Source organism: Ursus maritimus, unplaced genomic scaffold, assembly GCF_017311325.1.
Source record: "Ursus maritimus isolate PB19 unplaced genomic scaffold, ASM1731132v1 scaffold_1, whole genome shotgun sequence".
Classification (NCBI taxonomy): Eukaryota; Metazoa; Chordata; class Mammalia; order Carnivora; family Ursidae; genus Ursus; species Ursus maritimus.
This window is the reverse complement of record NW_024423343.1, coordinates 83,328,805-83,347,088: the sequence shown is the minus strand read 5'-3', so window position 1 is coordinate 83,347,088 and position 18,284 is coordinate 83,328,805. Positions and strand designations below refer to the sequence as shown.

General features: G+C 37.7%; 1 protein-coding gene across 1 annotated transcript in view; it reads left to right on the top strand.

The window, feature by feature from the left end:
• ARHGAP15 (Rho GTPase activating protein 15) overlaps positions 1-17,518 on the top strand; it is a 594,269-nt gene extending 576,751 nt beyond the window's left edge. Inside the window, 1 exon segment of the mRNA XM_008695878.2 lies at positions 17,155-17,518. Coding sequence (XP_008694100.1) covers positions 17,155-17,338 — 184 coding nt within the window. The 3' untranslated portion in view covers positions 17,339-17,518.
• The last annotated feature ends 766 nt before the right edge of the window (positions 17,519-18,284 follow it).

Sequence of the window (18,284 nt, the reverse complement as noted above, 5' to 3'; positions counted from 1 at the left end):
TTCCCTACAAGTCAGCTTTTGAGGGGGAAAAATACACATTTCAACTCAAGTACTCAACTCAGGTCAATTCACTGTAAAAAATCACATTTTAACATTTCTAGACTGATTAAAGATTTGCTATGTTAAAGAAATCAGGGAACCGTCCACGGAAGCTTACCCTAAGTCTGCAAATGAAAAGAATAAGTAACACATTTGCTCATCTACAATTTGCACTCTCCCTGCAGTAGCCTCCAATCGAAGAGCAGGCAGGACAGATGACTCCATAAGCTCACACTCGGCTTCTAGAATATTTGTCTTTTTGCAAGTAAGGAACATTTAAAGGTCCCATCTTCCAATAAGTATGAGATTGTTTCCAGGCTATATGAGAAATATGAATGGCTTGGTCATGATCACACTAAAATGATCTTCATTTCTCTATTTCTCTTTTCTCTGTCTTTATGCTATTCTCTTCCTTTGTGATGCCAAATTAAGTCAGTGTTCAGAACAGCGGAATAGGACGGTTGCAGTACATTACTCGACTCTGACTTCCCTGAAATGTTTCATTTTATGCTTGCTTACATTATTTCAGCCTTGGCATCACTTCGTTTAATTTATGCTTGGTTCACATAGTCTTAAAAGTATCTTATGTTACCTATAAAGTTTCACCTTTTAGTCATTAAAAGCACACAAACCACATGGTTTAGTTCTAATGGAATAGGAGTAATTATTTTAATATTTAATAACCATAGTACATTATATTTATACAATGTTTTAAATTCAAAATCCCTCTTATCTCTATTATTATAGTTCATGACTAACACATAATATATGATAAGATATATGTGCAAGAATGAAAACTCAGTATGAATGATAGCAGAGAAAACTCAAGAGAGGCCTAGAAAAGTCGAGATTTGAGTCTTGACTTTTTTACTTAATTGGCTGTGTGAACTTTAGACAGGTCATTTAGTCAAAAGTCTTCAAAGTGTCTGAGTTTCTAAAAAGCATCACAGGCAAATCTGGTGTGCAGGCCCCGGATTTGCCTGTGATGCTTTTTAGAAACTCAGAGACCTAGGCCTCCATCCTGGAAACTAAACCAGGATCTCTGTGCAATTTCTTTGCTCTTTCAAGAGCTCTAGCCAAAGTGGAAAATCTATGAGTCCTAATTTCCCTTTCCTTGTTTATAAACTAACAATTGACAGAAGTAGATGTTATCACATATGACAAAAACTAACATTTCTATAGTTTGTGAAAAGTTTTGCATATACACTTTCATTTAATCTTCAAAACAACTCCAGAGGTCAGTTTTACCATTACCCTCACTTTCCAGACAAGGGATTTGAGGCTCAGAGAACTGCTCAGGACTATCTAAGACCACATCGTCAATACATGGAAAACAAGAACTTAAGATTCTGAGATTCCAGGTTCTCCCTAGAGAAGTAGTTCTCATCCCAGACACAAATAATCACGCAAAGGGTTTTTATCATACCCAGACCTCACTGCAGGCCAAATGCAACAGATTCTCTGTGGGTGAGTCCTGGACATTGATATGGTTTAGAATGCCCCACCCATGATATTAACATGCAGGCTGCAGGCAGGATTGAGAATCTCTGCTCTAGAATGACGAGAACAAGTTTGGAAAATATGAAGTACTATACACAGGGCACGATGGCTTTATCCCAGGTTTGTTTGTTTCCCCTACAACATTAACTACAATATTATTGACTATATTCCCTATGCTGTACTTTTTATCTCCACGATTTTTTATAACCAGAAGTTTGTAGGTTTTATCCCAGTTTTGTTGATGATAAAACTTGAATTTGGAGTGGAAGGGAATGATTCATGAACGCAGAACTGGTCAGAGCTAGACTCTGAACTAGATTTTAGGTCTCTTTTTCTGAAGCAGTTCTCTTTTTACTAGAACTTCTCTGATTCCCCAGAGATTCTGACTATAATCACAGGTTGGATTTCACATGATGATGGTTATCTGTGAACACCAACGGAAGGAGTGGAACAAGATGAGGAAGAAAGAGAAGGCCAACTATGATATGGCCCAACAAAGTCTGGCCAACCCACAGGAGTTCTGGAGGACCTATGCCCATCAGAGTTGTCTCCAGATGAACCAAAATGACTTGGCCTCTTTACCCCCACTGTGATTAGTCATTGGCTGTGGGCTGTCTCTAAGACTCTTGGGGTTAGGCTCTCTTCAGCTGAGGCACATTTCGCAGGGCCAGACCGCTGAAGCTCACTGCTGACTAACACCTACAGCTGGAGCAATAGTCCTTCCTTGAGGAGACACTTAGGCAGCACATCTTGTGTCCACCATAGTGCACTCCTTGTGCTATGTAAATCCATTCTTTGTGTACGTTTTGGGGGCAGTTCCCCAGGACTCCAGCAGGCCTCAATTCCTGACGAAACCTTTGAAGAAAAAACTTTAGTAGAATGAACCCAAGGTGTAGCAGCTGCAACTGGGCCCCAGCCCATGACTGGCATTTCTCCCTCCTCCACAGTCTCTTCTAGTTCCCCTCACCCACGGTTATCACCTCTGCCGGTCATGGTGGCTGACCTACTGCAACAACTCAGGCCTTCATCTCTGAGGGGCCCAACCTCTGATCACCATGTCTTCTCAAGGATCACTGCCCTATGCATTAACCATCTCTGTCACAGCTGGGTGACAAAGAACTTGGAGACACCATGTGGATTATCTGGATGTCACACATATTACTCCCTGTCCCTGGTGTATAATGGCAACCCAACCTCCTCCACTTGATCAGGGTTAACGAACCCTGCCTAGATGGTCACCTTCTGGCCTGCTGGTCCCTGGACAAGAAGCCCCAAGTGCTGAGGAGCAGCAGTAGCCCAAACAATGACTAGATATATCATCCTAATATGGTGATACAAGCTAAATAATATCTTTGTTGGCTGCCCATTTACTTTGTTCTTGGGGATCCCATATTCTATTAACCATCTTCATAATTCTCTGTGAGTCAGGTCCTCTTGGCTGCCCCTGGCCCCTGCTGCTTATTATTGTAAGTGCATCTACCTGGCTTCTGGCAATTAAGTCCTACCATCTGGCCTCTATTATTTCTGTGTTTTACCATCCTCCCAGTTGTCCAAAAGCCTAGTTCTATAATGGGCATTCCTATAGGCAACACTGATCTACAAGGTAAAAGCCCTATAACTGCAAATAACATTTTTGTTGAGTATCAGTGGTGCTTAGCAATAGGCCTTCAATCTCATCGATCTTGCAGTTACTATCCACAAATTCCCACCATTATTTTTAAATGTTTAATACATTACACCAACTACTAGTCTCTCCTTCATGGATATAACATCTCAATTCACCACCAGTGAGAGTTTTAACAATTGGACTGCCACCCTGTGCCAAGACCCAACTGCACTTGGCTGCCACTGCTGACAGACTCTTCATTGCCAGCCAGGCAACAAGTGCCCCGGCTCCAAATCCCTATCTTGTGCTGGCTTTCTTGGACCACTTTTGGAACCAATAATCACAGGTTATATTCTCTACAGGGAGACCCTGAAATAGAGTTTGACACACCGGGTATTTACTAGGGATTGATCTCTGGGGAAGGGAGACTGTGGGAAAAGGATCGGACGGAAGAAGTTGAATAGAGATGTGTACTCAACAAAAGCTCAGCCAACTTCACCGGGAGCTCTGGAGTCCATGCAGCCCATCAGTGTTGTCCCACAGTGAGAGGAAATGGCCACATTTATATCTGCAGTGGGTCAGTCAGTGCCCTTGGGCAAGGTGGCTCACTGCAGCTGAAGTAAACCTTGAAGAAGACAATTGAAGCCATCTGCTAACCTCATTTCCTATAGCTATGCAGGGAATCTAAGTGGCCCATCTCTGTATCCAAAGCAGCCACCATCATTATCAAATTAGTAAATACAGGAATGGTCCATAAGTGGTCCAAAAACTAGGAGACCCTTTTATAAGGCCCAGTATACTGCTCCATCATGGTCCCTGAAAAATGACACATTTTATCCTGCTCATAGAATTTATTATAACAGATGATTACAAATGGGTGAGCGGAACAATAGAATCATCAGTTGGTCCGACATTCATATGTACAAGGACATATGTAGAAACTGGCACATTTTATTTCTCTACCGCAGTGCAGATTATAAATTTATGTGTGTAAAAGCAAAATAAATAGTTTCTGTCTTTGAGCCAAGCATTATATACATTTTGAAGGGGTTTGTATTTTTGCAGATACATTGAGCATTTTACCTAAAATGGAATTTGGTGGTCAGATTTTAGATGGTATCATTATCTTTAACATCCATACTATAAACCAGATAAAAATTACATTCTATTCTAAGTTCATTTCTCCAATTTTGTTCAAACTGGGTACATGTTGGAAACTCATTGTCAATAGTACATAGGAAGGAAAGGCAGGCTGTACAATTATAGCCCCTTAACAAGCTCTCCAGAAATACTCGCTCTCTTCATCTCTGCCTTCATGTTCTCATCATCACAGAGTAGGTATGAAACTCAGCAGTGCAGGAAATGTAGTTATTGTGCCATAATCAAAACTATTTCCCTTTCAAGGCACATTTTTCTAAATGATTTAGTCAACTCAGAGTGTCTCCTAGACATTTTCCTGGGTCATTCCTAGTTCTGGAGGACTATGTACAGCCTAAGCATTTGCTGGGGCCAGGTAGAGCACCCATTTATACAGTTTTTCAATAAATATTTGTTGGGCACCTAGTACTATGAGCCAAATATTAATCTTGGTCTAGGGATACAGCACCAAACAAAAACAGATGAAATCCTAGTGCTTAAGATGTTTACATTCTACTGGAAAAAGATAATAAAGCAGATAAACGGGGTAGAAAGTTGTCTGGCTCTTGTCATCTGTCCAAGCTGATCTTCATTCTCTTCTGGTTTTCTGTCACCATCCCCAACTTCCAGTCCCAGATCTGGTTTCAGTCACCATTCAGGCAGAATTCTGTGAGGCTATCTTATGTCACCTTTACGTAGATCTACGATGCAGGCATTTCTGTCTAACTATTTCTGATATATTGAACATGAGGAACTCTGGAATCTTACTCTATCCCTAGGTTTTCCCTAAGAAGAATCTGAGCCTGTCCGATCTCAGAATCCTCAAACCTTCTAACAGCCTGTATCTTCAGCGAATGAAATAGGAAGGGCTCAGGACTGAACTACTTCTGTGGGACCTCACCAAAGTCTCAGCTCTCTTCTCCCTAACTCTCCTTCTTCCAGTCCAGAGAACCACTCTCTTGTCTGGCAGCAGAGTAGCCTGGCTCTTCAGCTACCTTCCAATAAACTGGTTAGGCCATGGCTGCAAGTCTGAGTCTGTGCGCACTTAGGCTTTTATAACCGAAAGATACGGTCCTTGGAATTCACATGCCCACTCTTGCAAAACTCCAAAGCATGTTCTCTGTTCTTCTGCTGCATCATCCCTTCACGGAGCTCAAAATGCTGCTAATCAGCAGCACTGGGGAATCTTGGGGAAAGGTAAGAAGAACAAGGAAGGGCGGGGAAGAAACCTCAGTTATTACATATTATCCTACCTCATCTCAAGTGATAGTTTGACTTTCCCAGAATGTCCATTCTTTCATTTTAATCTGGGAGCCCAAACCACATTTTAGATATCGTTCTATTTGTCATCTAATGGAAGAATCTTACCACCACTAAGCACCTCCTGATGGGGGATTCATGGTCCTTTTGTGTCCAGAATATTTAATAACCTTGACAGATGCTCACAATATTTTTCTGGTACACATATGGAAACATCAAAACCAAACATTAATACCACGATACCTAAGTGGTGGAATTATGAGGGATTATCTTTTCCTATTTCAACTTGTCTACATTTTCCTAAATTTTCTGTAATGCGTATGAATCTTTGAAGCAGCCTGGTCTGTTTTCACAACTTGAATTCTGCATGTGGAGGTAAAGTCTGTCTCTGGGCTAATTCCAGGAACTGGATTTCCAAGAGAAAAGTCGACTTTTTCTTCCATATCATGGCTTTCTGCAGTCAAGCGTCATGACTTCGCTATTTTCTTTTCCAAATTGAACACCTTCAGTGCCTGCACTCTTCTGCTGATGAGCACATCACTGTGCTGGGCACGCTCACCTTGGTGCTTTCTGGGTGTGCAGTGTCTCTCCTAAAGTCAAGTCACTATAAAAAGTATATAATTTTTTTTTCTCAGAAAGGAAAATTAAGCATGGGGGATTGGATGTTGATACCCAAATGGCAACTTATTCTCTTTCAAGCTATTCTGGGATTTTTGAAGCAAGGAAACAATTTTCAAGAAAACTACTGAAGGTTTGACACAGATGCCCTTAGTGGGAAGTAAAATAGCTGTTCTCCTCACCTATGTGAAAAGGAAAACTAAAAAGCTGATGAATTCTGACTTTGCATTTTGATAGCATTCCTTTTAGTTGTATCTCACATCACAAGGCAAATGTTTAAGTTCTATATTTTACACTAATATTTCATAATTAGGTGCCTTATTCTGGTTGGCCTAATTAATGCTGGTCCATGTGCAACTCCCAATATTCTGAATAAAACGTTTCTTCGACATAATAGTTTCTTTAACTGCCTTATTGGACAAATTCAGGTAGAGAATAATGATGATCTTACCATGTTTTCCTTTCTAAAGATAATCCCAACCTGTAATATATTTGCTAGACTTTCACCCCAAATCAGTGTCTTCCCAGGTACCATTACCAGTAGCTACTGGTAAATCAGCAGAGCTCAGGGGGCATAAAAATCAAGACTTCTTTTACTGCTGATATGGTCAAATGTGGATGGGTAAAACCATTTTAAAAACACCTAAGGGAAACCATACCTGAAATTCTCAACTTATTTTGGCAATAGTGTATTTCTTATTCACAATGAGAACCAAATGTTTTCAAAAGTTTAAAACACTGTGTGAATCTGGAGAAAATAGAAATTCAGATTAGTTTGGTTTTTCTTCTACCTAAAACACCCTTCTCAACTCTGTAAATACATCCTTGGATGTGAATTAAGTGATTTAAAAAATCATAAAATGTCTCGAAATACTTCTTGTTGACTCTAACTCACTTGTCTCCCCAGTTTTCCCCAGGCCTCACCATTAAGAAACCCCTTGATTTCAAACTTAAAATTCTTGACACTCAATTATTTGTGGAAAGACTATCCATATCCCAGAGTAATAAGAAAGCTGCATCTTAATCTATGCTCTGCCACTTCTTACATGGCTTCAGTCAAATTATTCAATCTTTATCAGGCTCATTCTTTTCATTTGAAAACTTTGTTTCACATCTGAAAAAGAAAAAAAAATAGGAGGAATATCCCAAATATATAATAAAGTTAAAATGATTTAAGCAGCAAAGTGCTCATTCAGAATATACCCAGAGATCATCAGCAAAGTAGAATATTCCAGGTATGTGTGTTTGTGACTATAGAGAACTGCCCTCAAAACGTAACATCAAAAATCAACAGAGAATGGGCAATTTATGCAACCAAATATTATTGGGGAAATTAGCTAGCTTTTACAAAAAAATAAATTTAGATCGCCATCACATTTCACAGACTAAAATATATTTAGGACGAATTAGAGCGTATGTTGAAAAATAAAATCATTTTAAAAACTAGGAGAAAACATTTATGGTATTTATCTGATCTCTTTAAATGGGTAAATTTTATAATAATGAAAACAATGATAGAAATTCCAAAAGAAATAGTACTAGGTATGCACACATAAAAATGTAAATATATAAAATTAAAGAGCCAAAGAATTGGGAGAATATAAGTACGACAAAAATAATGAAATATCAAGCTTCTTAATAAAATACTTACAAATCTATATATACATGGATGTTCATTGTGGTACTGTCTCTAATGGCAAAGAATTGGAAGCAACCTAAGAGCCAACCAGCAGGGGAATGGTTAAATAAATTAAGGTATTTCCATACTATGAAATATAACAACTTTTAAAAAAGGATGGAGTATTTTTATATATACTGACTTGGAAAGATGCCCATGATATATAGTTAAGGGAAAAAAAGCAAATTGTAGCATATTATGTGTTTTTTTTTATTTTATTCTTTTTTTAAAAGAAAAATACACATATATATAAAGATGGATAGATAAATAGATGATAGATAGATAGATAGATAGACAGATAGATAGATGATAGATAGATAGATAGATAGACAGACAGATAGATAGATAGATGATAGATAGATGATAGATAGATAGATAGATGATAGATAGATAGATAGATAGATGATAGATAGATAGATGATTGATAGATAGATAGATAGATAGATAGATAGATAGATAGATAGATAGATGATTGATAGATAGAAAAACATCCAGAAAGAACATCCATCTATTAACTATAGTTACCAATAAGGAGTTTGACTAGAAAACAGGTTTTTCACTTTTTTACACTAGATATTCCTGATTAGGACGTTTTTCCCAAAGACTATGCATTAGTTTTGTCATACAAGATAAGTAAAATGGATTAAACTAACAAACAAACAAAAATTACACGCTCTTAATAAGAAAGGAAACAGGACATACGAAGAGCTACTCACAGAAGAGAATATCAACCACATGGGTATTTGTTTTTTCTTTAACTTCTCATGCATTTCCTAAATTCAAAGAATCCTAAGTTCAAAGAATGACAGACCATTGAAAAATACCTATCAATTGGCAACTATTTTAAGAAGAGTGGTACCAGATAATGATGATGTTAGCAAGACTAGTAGGCCCTCCCACATGTTATCATATTTTAAGAAAAGAAGAGCTGTAACTTAATGTTCTAGTGTGAGTCCTCAAAGTGTGGTCCCTGGAGGAACAGTATCATCACCTGGGAACTTGTAAGGAATGCAAATCCCAAGTCCCTCCCCACACTTGGTGAATCAGAAATCTGGAGCTGGCGCTCAGCCATCTGTGCTTTAACATGGCTTCCAAATTAATCTCACGAATGGTAAAGTTTGAGAACCATTGATCTAGCCATTACATTTCTACTATTTTACTGTAAGACAGGATTTCTCAACAGCAGGACTATTGATATTTGGGGCTGGAAAATTTTGTGTGATGAAGGGCTGTCCTGTGCATTGTGGGATGTTTAGGAACATCCTGTGCCTCTACCCAATAGATGCCAGTAGCAACTCCCCACCCAGTCATGACAATCAAAAATGTCTTGAACATTGCCAAATGTTGGGGGTGGGAATGGGATGGAGGTCAAAATTGCCCTTGGTTGGGAACCACTGCCTAAAGAAATACTCCAAAATGTGGGAGAAGAATACATGGAAAGATGTTTTTATATATCTGTTTCACTTATACCAAGAAATCATAGGGTATAGGGTACAAGTCATTTTGTCCCACATAAGGTAATGAGGAAATAATATGTACTACATATGTAAGACATGAGAATTGCTCATGATCAAAGTGAAAAATGCTGGGTACAAATTATACAAAAAGGGTTTTCTCAAATACTTATATGAAGATAAATTATTTATACTTCCTATCACCCAAACGTTGGCAGTGTCATTCTCCTGCTCAAAACCCAACAATGGATTCCCACGCTCTTGGAATTAGATCCTGAACTTTTACCAAAGCCAATGAGACACCCCACAGCATCTCCTACTTCCTTTGCCTCACTCCCTAGTCTTCAGCCACATTATCCCCTTCTCTATTTCTAGAACCAAAAGCATAACCTCACCACTGAGGCTTTATACCTACTATTCCCTACCTGGGATTCTCCCTCCCCTGGTATGTGCAACTAAGCAGGTCCCTGCTTAAATGTTTCTTCCTTCAAGGGCACTTTCTGAGTACCCTGTCTACGACATACCACATTTCCCACTACCTTCGGCTCATTGGAATTATCTGAGGACTACATTATCTGCAGGCAGGCAGGCCCCACCCATACTGAGTAAACAAGAATCTTCGGAGGTGGATTCTGGGTGACTAGGATTTCTTAAAAGGTTGCTGGGATCAGTGGAAGAACTACTTCTCAGTTTTTCTTGTACTTCAGTGACAAAAATCCCATCATATATTGATTGGTGTATTATTTGTTGTCTGGTTCTCCTGCCAGATTATAAGCTTCATATGGGCAGGGATTTTGTCTATTTTACTCATTGCATTATCCCTGACATCCAAAACAGCGTCTGATACCTAGTAGGCACTCAATAGATTTTTATGAATGAATAATAGTTACACTGAGTTACTGTTTATGGTTATTGGTGGGTTTTTTTCTTTATCATACTTTTCTAAACTTTTCAAATTCTAATAGATTATGTTACTTTATAATCAGAAAAAAATAAAGTGGATTTTTAAATCCACCTTTGAAAATTGTAATATATTTGAAGTACAGTGATTAGCACATAATAGGTATTCAACAAATAGTAATTACCATTAGTGGGTTCCTTTTTGATATTATCTATTATGCAAGGGCCTTGGCTATAATATCCCATTCTATCTCTGGTGTTGTTACCTTATAGAATACATATTCCCCTAGAAGTAAGTCATTTTGAAGCCCATGGGCTATTCTTTTTTTTTTATTTTATTTTATCAAGTCCTCCTATCTTGTTAGATATTCTGAATATTGCTGTAAAGATACTTTAGAATCTCCCTATAATGTTCAATCAATGAGTACAAAACAAGTAAGTAATTGAAAATATTTCAATCTTCTGAGCTGAAGTCAGTGTAAAAAGGTATTTACTAATTGCAAAGAATAAGGCCATGTCAGCTATGAATATGCAACTATCATATAAAGCTCCTTTTCGATAATGTGCTTTGAGAGAATTATATGCACATGGTTTTAAAGATTACTTAAAAGCAAAAATGTCAGAAAATAGAATATATAAATATTTCCATTTAAAAGTGTAGTTGTTACCTAGCTTTGGAAGATAATATAATATTTAGATATAAAATTGAAGACTTTATAATTAAACCAATTGATTTGTAACTTAGCATATTAAAAATGGCTGAATTACCAGTGAATGACCATGTCAACACACATTAGTGTTAAATACAAGAACATTTGTGGAAGTTCTGTTTTTGCAATATTTGAATTTTTTTTCTAACATACAGCCATGACTATAAGGGAGAAGGCTGAATTCCTGCTTAGTCCCCAGTCTTAGTAAAAAAAAAGAAAAAAAAAAGACCACCGTAAATAGTAGCATACTTCATGCAAATTGAGGGTAGGCAAGCTAAGGTTAGCAAGGATCCCCTCAAAATAGTTGTAGCACACAGGAATCATAAGTCAAGCACATTGAAAATTTATTCTATTTTTAACAGCTTCTCTTCACTTAAGTGGTCAAAGTCACAAGTAACATTTCACATGCAGTGCCTAAGCTGTATTTTGTAAGGCAGGTGTGAGCTGATGGCAAGAAAACATTTACCACCGCAATTTCCCCATTCAAGTTAAACCATCCTAAAGTTATGTGTGTTGGAAAATAACAGCATTCCGGAGATAGGGAAGGGAACACTTCTAATACACCTCCAATAACTTGAGAGCTGTCCTGCAGGCAATTATGTGGCTTTCAACTTCCTTTGCAAGTCACTATGGTAACAGCAAAGCACAGAGTTAAAAGAAAGTTTGCATCTGTGTATTTGTTTGGAGCTGAACTATTATTAAATGCTTTGGTCTTCTTAATTCAGCATTAATTTTGAGTTTTATAGTAAAGCTCTCTTTCAGCCTGAGTCATTTGGTTGTGATTTAAAGGACTACGAAATTTTTTTGGGTTAGCAATTCAGCTCACTTTTGGAAAAAACTTACCCAGCAGAAGGCTGCAAGGATCTTTTTGTCTGGGGTCCAACATCTGTAGCACTGGATCATAGTTTATTTCTAAAATAATCTTAAATTGATGGATCATTGCTCCTTCCATTTGGACCCAACAAAAAAGTAGCTCTGGCATTTCCTCTCCTTTTAATGCTGTAAACTGTATATCATTTTTTCAGCTCTTGCCAGAAAAATGAATTCTTACCCATTTCAAGATTTTATAAACTTGAATTTTACTTAACAGTATTAGAATTGTTTTTACAGTGAATGTATATCAAGTGCTATTTCATGAACAAATTTAAAAAATCATTATTATTTTTGTCAGGCTATTTTAAACTAAGTAGTATTAATAAATAGTCATTTTCAAAAGAGTGCAGTTTGGGGTCTTATTCCTATTAGTCAAGCATTTGCAGTCACTAACGTGTTGCTTAGAATCTTTGCTGTAAGGATTTCTGGGAATAAATTAATGGTGAGTAAACAGCCTTGTTGAGGAATTCCCAAATATTGTTATAAGATCTGAATGTTTTTGCACCTCCTTACCCATCCATCAGTTCACTGTACGTTAATCTTTCAACCATGTCTTTGCTCTCACCTTTCTCATTCAGATGTGCTCTTTTGCCTTTTGGTCTTTGTTTTGCCATAGAAGGGGAGTTTCTTTCATTTGGTTGCTGAAAACAGGTTAAATCGTAGCTCAAAATTTACAACACTGTCATGGAGTTTAAGGCCTAATGAAATCTAAGCCCACCAGAGGGGTGGAACTTTCCAGAAATGACCACAATCTGACCTCTTTGAGTTAGCTACTACAGAGTTCCAAAGCCAGGTGGCATTGGAGGGTAAAATCCATAACATTTTCAAACTTAAATTGTAGGCCTTTAGCAAGGCAAGCTAGAGCAGCATTTCCTAATACATGCTCCTCAGGAAAGAGAATCTATGACATCCAAGTCAGCTAGAGGAGACATGAGTCAAACAAAGACGAGCTTGTCAGAGCCTTTATTATGCTATTGTGTATTGTGAATTTCCAAGAAGAAAAAAAAAATGGCGTACAATTTACTCCCAAACTTATTTTACTCTGGAATGCCTATTTTTGTAAATCATATCACAGAAAGGGGGTTTTGCAGAATTCACTTTAGTGAAAGATATCGTCAGACCCATAGTAAAAATCTACATAGTTACTGAGTCAGATCCGCCCTTCCAAAAATACGACTCAACTGCATTTTAAGCTACTGGAAGTATAACTTATTGTTTTTGAGAGTTTTTCCATCTTTGGTACTAGACTGGATTTTTTTCCATGCGTGGCTTTTCTTTCCTTCACTAGCCTATGTTTCTACTCTACATATGTTTACTAGTTCAAATCTTTAGAAATAATGGCACTTTCAATACCCAACTGGTCCCCACAGTGGGAGTGGGAATTTTGATATCCTTTGATTTGAAGTAAAAACAAAACAAACCAACCAAACAAAAAACCTCTGAGATTTAAATAATTTTTCAGGATAGTATTCTAGCTGTACTTTGAAATGATGGTTGACTCCCTATGTGGTCCTAAACCAACCACTTAACTAGTTAACAGTTTACCGAGGTAGAGAATAGGTAAGTTCACATTTCAGTAAGGAAGTTTGTAACGGCCTTAATATATTTTCCAAGACGACCCCAGTTTGGGGGACATCTTTGCTACCCACTATTAGAAAGGAATCTAATTTAATTTAAATGTTGATATGAGAATGTATTTGCCTATCTACATGAATCATATAATTTGGTAGATGGTGATTTCTACCCCAAATTCGTCTTCATTCTCAGCATCTTTTCTAACTGAAAAGTTGTTTGATATTTCAACACACCAACTACTGGTTGGTTGATATTCAGAAAAATAATTGCCAATGAAATATACACACACATACATATATACATCCTTATGTACATATATATACATACATATGTATACACACACACACAAGCACACATTCTCTAACAGTGAATCAGAAAGCATGTATTTATTTAATACACTTCCACATTGTCTTATTAACTTACTTTCTTAACTACATTTGATTTTTCTATAAGTTGCTGCGAGTAACTTGATTTACCAAAATTAGGAAAAAATTCCAAGCTGTTAAAGAAATTTAACCTGCGGTAATATAAATATAACAAGAATACAAAAAACTATGTGTTGTTTAGTAAAATCTACTGATAACAAGGTTATTTTAAAGCACTCATAAGTTAAAGATGGTTTTATTAAAATCAAGTAGAAAGCATGCAGAGAAATGGACAGAAAGGATGTAAGTTTGAGATGGAATGAATGCTCCACATTCACACATGCATAAAAGCACAAAATGAACATTTGTCCACAGGAAATTTAGGAAACTGATGCATTGGCAGAAATCCATTACAAGAGTCCTCTTGCATAACCCACTGGCTAAGACAGAGAAATCTTTCCCCGAGGTGGATTCTGACATGCAGCTCTAGCCTCCTACTCTCCGGCCAATTTAAACTCAATCTTGGTGTCCTCCTCTAGATTTGGTCCTACTGTGGATTCAAAGACCAGGCCTTTGGCTGAACAGGAAAAATATGAAGAACTCTTGGGAAAATTGAAAACTAGTCTAGCCCCATTTCAGCCTTCTTTTGCCTCCTTCATGGCCCATGTCCTATATGCTCTAACTTTCTGGGATGCCCTGGAAAGCTGAGGGCCCCCTCCCCTCACCCAAGTTCCTCCAGATGTTACAGACCTCTCCCAGCTTCTACCTTTGTATCCTCCTGACAGCCCCGGGTGCTCGCTCCAGTAGTCAGCTCTTGGGTCTCCCTTAATTTCTAGCTTCACCTGTGTGAATAGATCCAATTCTGTCTCCCAACTATCCCAAATCGCACTGTTCCTGCTACTAACTGAAATTACAACTGTTATTGAAGAGGAAAATACATCTTCAATCCCCAATTAATCTTCACATTGTCCCTTTCCCTTTTCAGTCTCCCTGGACTCCAGTCCTCATCTTCCTCTACTCTGTTGGCCAAGATGCCTTGTGTCAGTGATTTACCTTCATTCTTTCAATACTTTCTTGCTTCTGTTTCTACCTATTGCATGCCCTATTACCTCTGAGCCCTGTTCTCTGTTCAAAAATGTTATCAACTTAGATCTTTGCTAGCTCTGGATAAAGTTTTAAAGCAACTTTTACCTAATAGGTACTTTATTGATCAGTTACATTTTCTCTCCATATTTGCTTTACGAGTTTTTTTTTTTTTAATTGTAGTGGAGTCAATGAATGAGTGTCATAAAAGGTGTTACTTTAAAATCACAAGAGAAAACTCTGTTTTTCCTTCACAGTAAATCTTACTAATGACTTTTATAATAAGAGGCTCTGGGAAAGGCTCAAAAGAGATCTTAAGCTGAGGTAAACAGGTATATTAAATTGAAACAAAGGCACGCTCGCTCCGTTTGTCCCCAGTCTAGGTTAAGAGAATGTTTAAATCATTCTACAGGCTTTCGGTAAATGCAGTATCAAAGTGGCAGAGTTTCTTATATTCCAAAGGAATCTTTAAACTTGAAGTCTCTGATAACTCATTGACACTCTAAAATATGAGAACCCCTTACAGAATGTAGCCAAGTCAACAGTGCTCATAGGTATAAATGCTCTCCTTATAAAGCAGAAAAAAGTGGAAAATGGGAGGTGGAATATCTTGAACATTCAGCCCAAATTTGAGAGTCATTTTGTGCACAATAAATCTATTAGAATCAGGCTGTCAATCACAATTCTGAAGTATGGACTACAAATTTAAACCTTCTATGGAAAGATCTTATAATCTTACGGAAGGTGGCAGAATGAAAAGCCAACCCGGTAATTAAGGATAGGAGTCCTAACACACACACCATGGCAATGGTGCTTCCAAAGGCACTGGAACCAGACTCCGAGGGTTTGCACCTCAGCTCTGTGTGACATCAGGCACTTCACCTCTCTTGGCCTCAGTCTTCTCACTTGTAAAACAGGCTGAATAACAGAAGCTACCTTGTGGGATGATTATGAGGATTAAATGAGATGATACCATTGCTTTGAACAATACTTGATTTTTTTTTTTTTATAGTGATTAGGTCAAGGGCATTTGCTGGCCATGAACTTGTGCTATGGGGGGTCATAAATAAATGGTTTTGGTCCTTCTCAGACTCATTCAGGAGAGAAAAGGCATGGCTTCTTGGTCACAGAAGTGGGCATTCAGAGATCTGGGTTCATAAAGAGATGGAAATAAAGCAGGTCTTCCTGCCCCCTCTGATAGAGGATCAAACAAAGGGTCCTCTTAGGTCCAGCATTCCACTGTTCCACAATAGGCTCTGAGATGGAGACCCCACAGCCTTGCAATAAAGTTCCTTTGCCTCACTTTATTCTCTAGACTCACATTGTTCCCTTGGGTCCAGATGTCTGGTGGGATGCAGAGTTTAGAATTCTTAGCACCTGATCGTTCCGTATGCTAACCCTAAAACCTTGCCTCCCTGATGTTAATATAAAATGAATTAGGCTACACTGTAAGAATAAGCATCATTGTTTAAAAGTCTCAGTATCTAGGATGGAGCTTTATCTTCCTTTTAAGGGTCCTGTATTCAAGCAGGCAAAGCATTAGCATTAATAAAACCAAATCCTAATGTTTCATTTGTATTCTGACTCCCCATGCAGTCCTCACACAAGCAAACATGTCTTGGATTCCAATGGGACTCTTTTCCATGCAAATTCTACAGGATTCCATATTTTATTGAGGTGTGAGCTAAATGTGATGACCAAAATGAAAGGGGACACTCAGAATTTTGCCGTACACCTAAACGTCTCAGAACCTACCTTCTCTACAAAACATCTTGTAGTTAGCATTTGTCAGGAACATTTTTCTCACTCCAATCAGTAAAAACTTACTAGCATTTTTAGTCTATGTCAACTTTCTATCATTACTATGTGTATATTCTATTTATTGTGTTTGGATTTTTATATATTTTAGGCATATCTTACCTGTTTCTTCCATTGACCATAACCATTTCAAAGGCCGAATCTTGTTAACTCTCCACAGTAACTTTTGCTGTTTACTTATTCATTCATTCCACATTTATTGAGCCCTCACAATGTCCAGGTACTACGGGGGATTAAAAAATGGGACAAGGCAGTGAATCCTTGTCCCCAAAGTCATAGGTTCTATGTTCATACAATGAAGCCTAAATAGTAGAAGATTTTTAAATGTCATGGTAAAGTTGCTGTTCTAGAACTAGAAAAATGTTTTGCCTATGTTGCATTCTCTGTTTTGTCAAAGCCAATGTCTGCCCTTACTTTCTTTCTTTAAGTTGAAATTGAAAAAAGAAAAAGAATTCACGAACACAGAATTTTATCAATCAAAAGTAGCCACAATTTCGCTTCAAAATCATAGAATCTTCTCTTTCCCTCCCCCCTCCAGGATTGTGGCCAGAGCCTCCAAGAACCTCATGTCCACTCAAAGCCTAGGGATTGTATTTGGACCCACCCTTCTGCGAGCTGAAGATGAAATGGGGAACATGGCGATACATATGGTATACCAAAACCAGATAGCTGAGCTCATGCTGAGTGAGTACAATACGATCTTCGGCTCAGAAGAAGCCTGACAGACAAGACAAGTGACTGAATATATTCACATCTGTCTCGATGCCTAATATTTTTACATTTCTGTAAACATATTTCTGAAATATTTTTTTCCTTTCAAGCGACAGATGCCTCATTTTGTGAAAACTTAATGATAATTTTGTGTTTAAGTTCCAAACATTTGAATAAAATAGTTGACAATATTTGCCTATATGTGTTCTACATTAACCCCTTCATTGCTGTCCCTTCTAGCACGTCTAGGCATTCATTATGCATGCTCCACACTATAAAATAATGTGCAGAGCACAGCACATATCCAGAAAACAGTTACAAAACTGCTCCCAGGCCTTGGGTGTGTAACTGTGTGAGTGTGAGTTTTGTCAATATGGGTATGTGTGCACACAGGGGAGCCTGCTCACTACCCTGGCTGCCTCGGGCATGTTCCCATACTCCTACTTGTACGTGAGTAGAACCAAAAGAGGGAAGAAATCAGAAATTAATCATTTTTAAAGAGAACAAAAAAGATCAGGTTCTCCACTAAGATAAACATATTTCAACTTTCAGGAACATTTTTGCATGTGCAAATATAAAATACAGCCTAGCTATCCCAATACTATATGGTGAAATTTACAAACACAACATGTTGAATGGCAGTTTTTCTGCAGAGAAATGACAGTTCAAAACATTTACCATTGGAGATTTTATACACACACACATACATACACACATATACATACACTATTTGCAGTCCCATAAACATACTATCTTATAAATTAGAGGCAAAATTAGTGCCCTGGAATTTTGATCTTTATATTATACAGGAATTGCATGACTGCTCATTTTTAATGTTAGCATCCATTTTGAATCTTCATTAAATTGTATGTCTTCCTCTGCCCTGGCTATGTCATTTTATGTAGAATTTTTATTATGCTTCTGAGGATGCTTTATTGGTGAATTACATTAAATCCA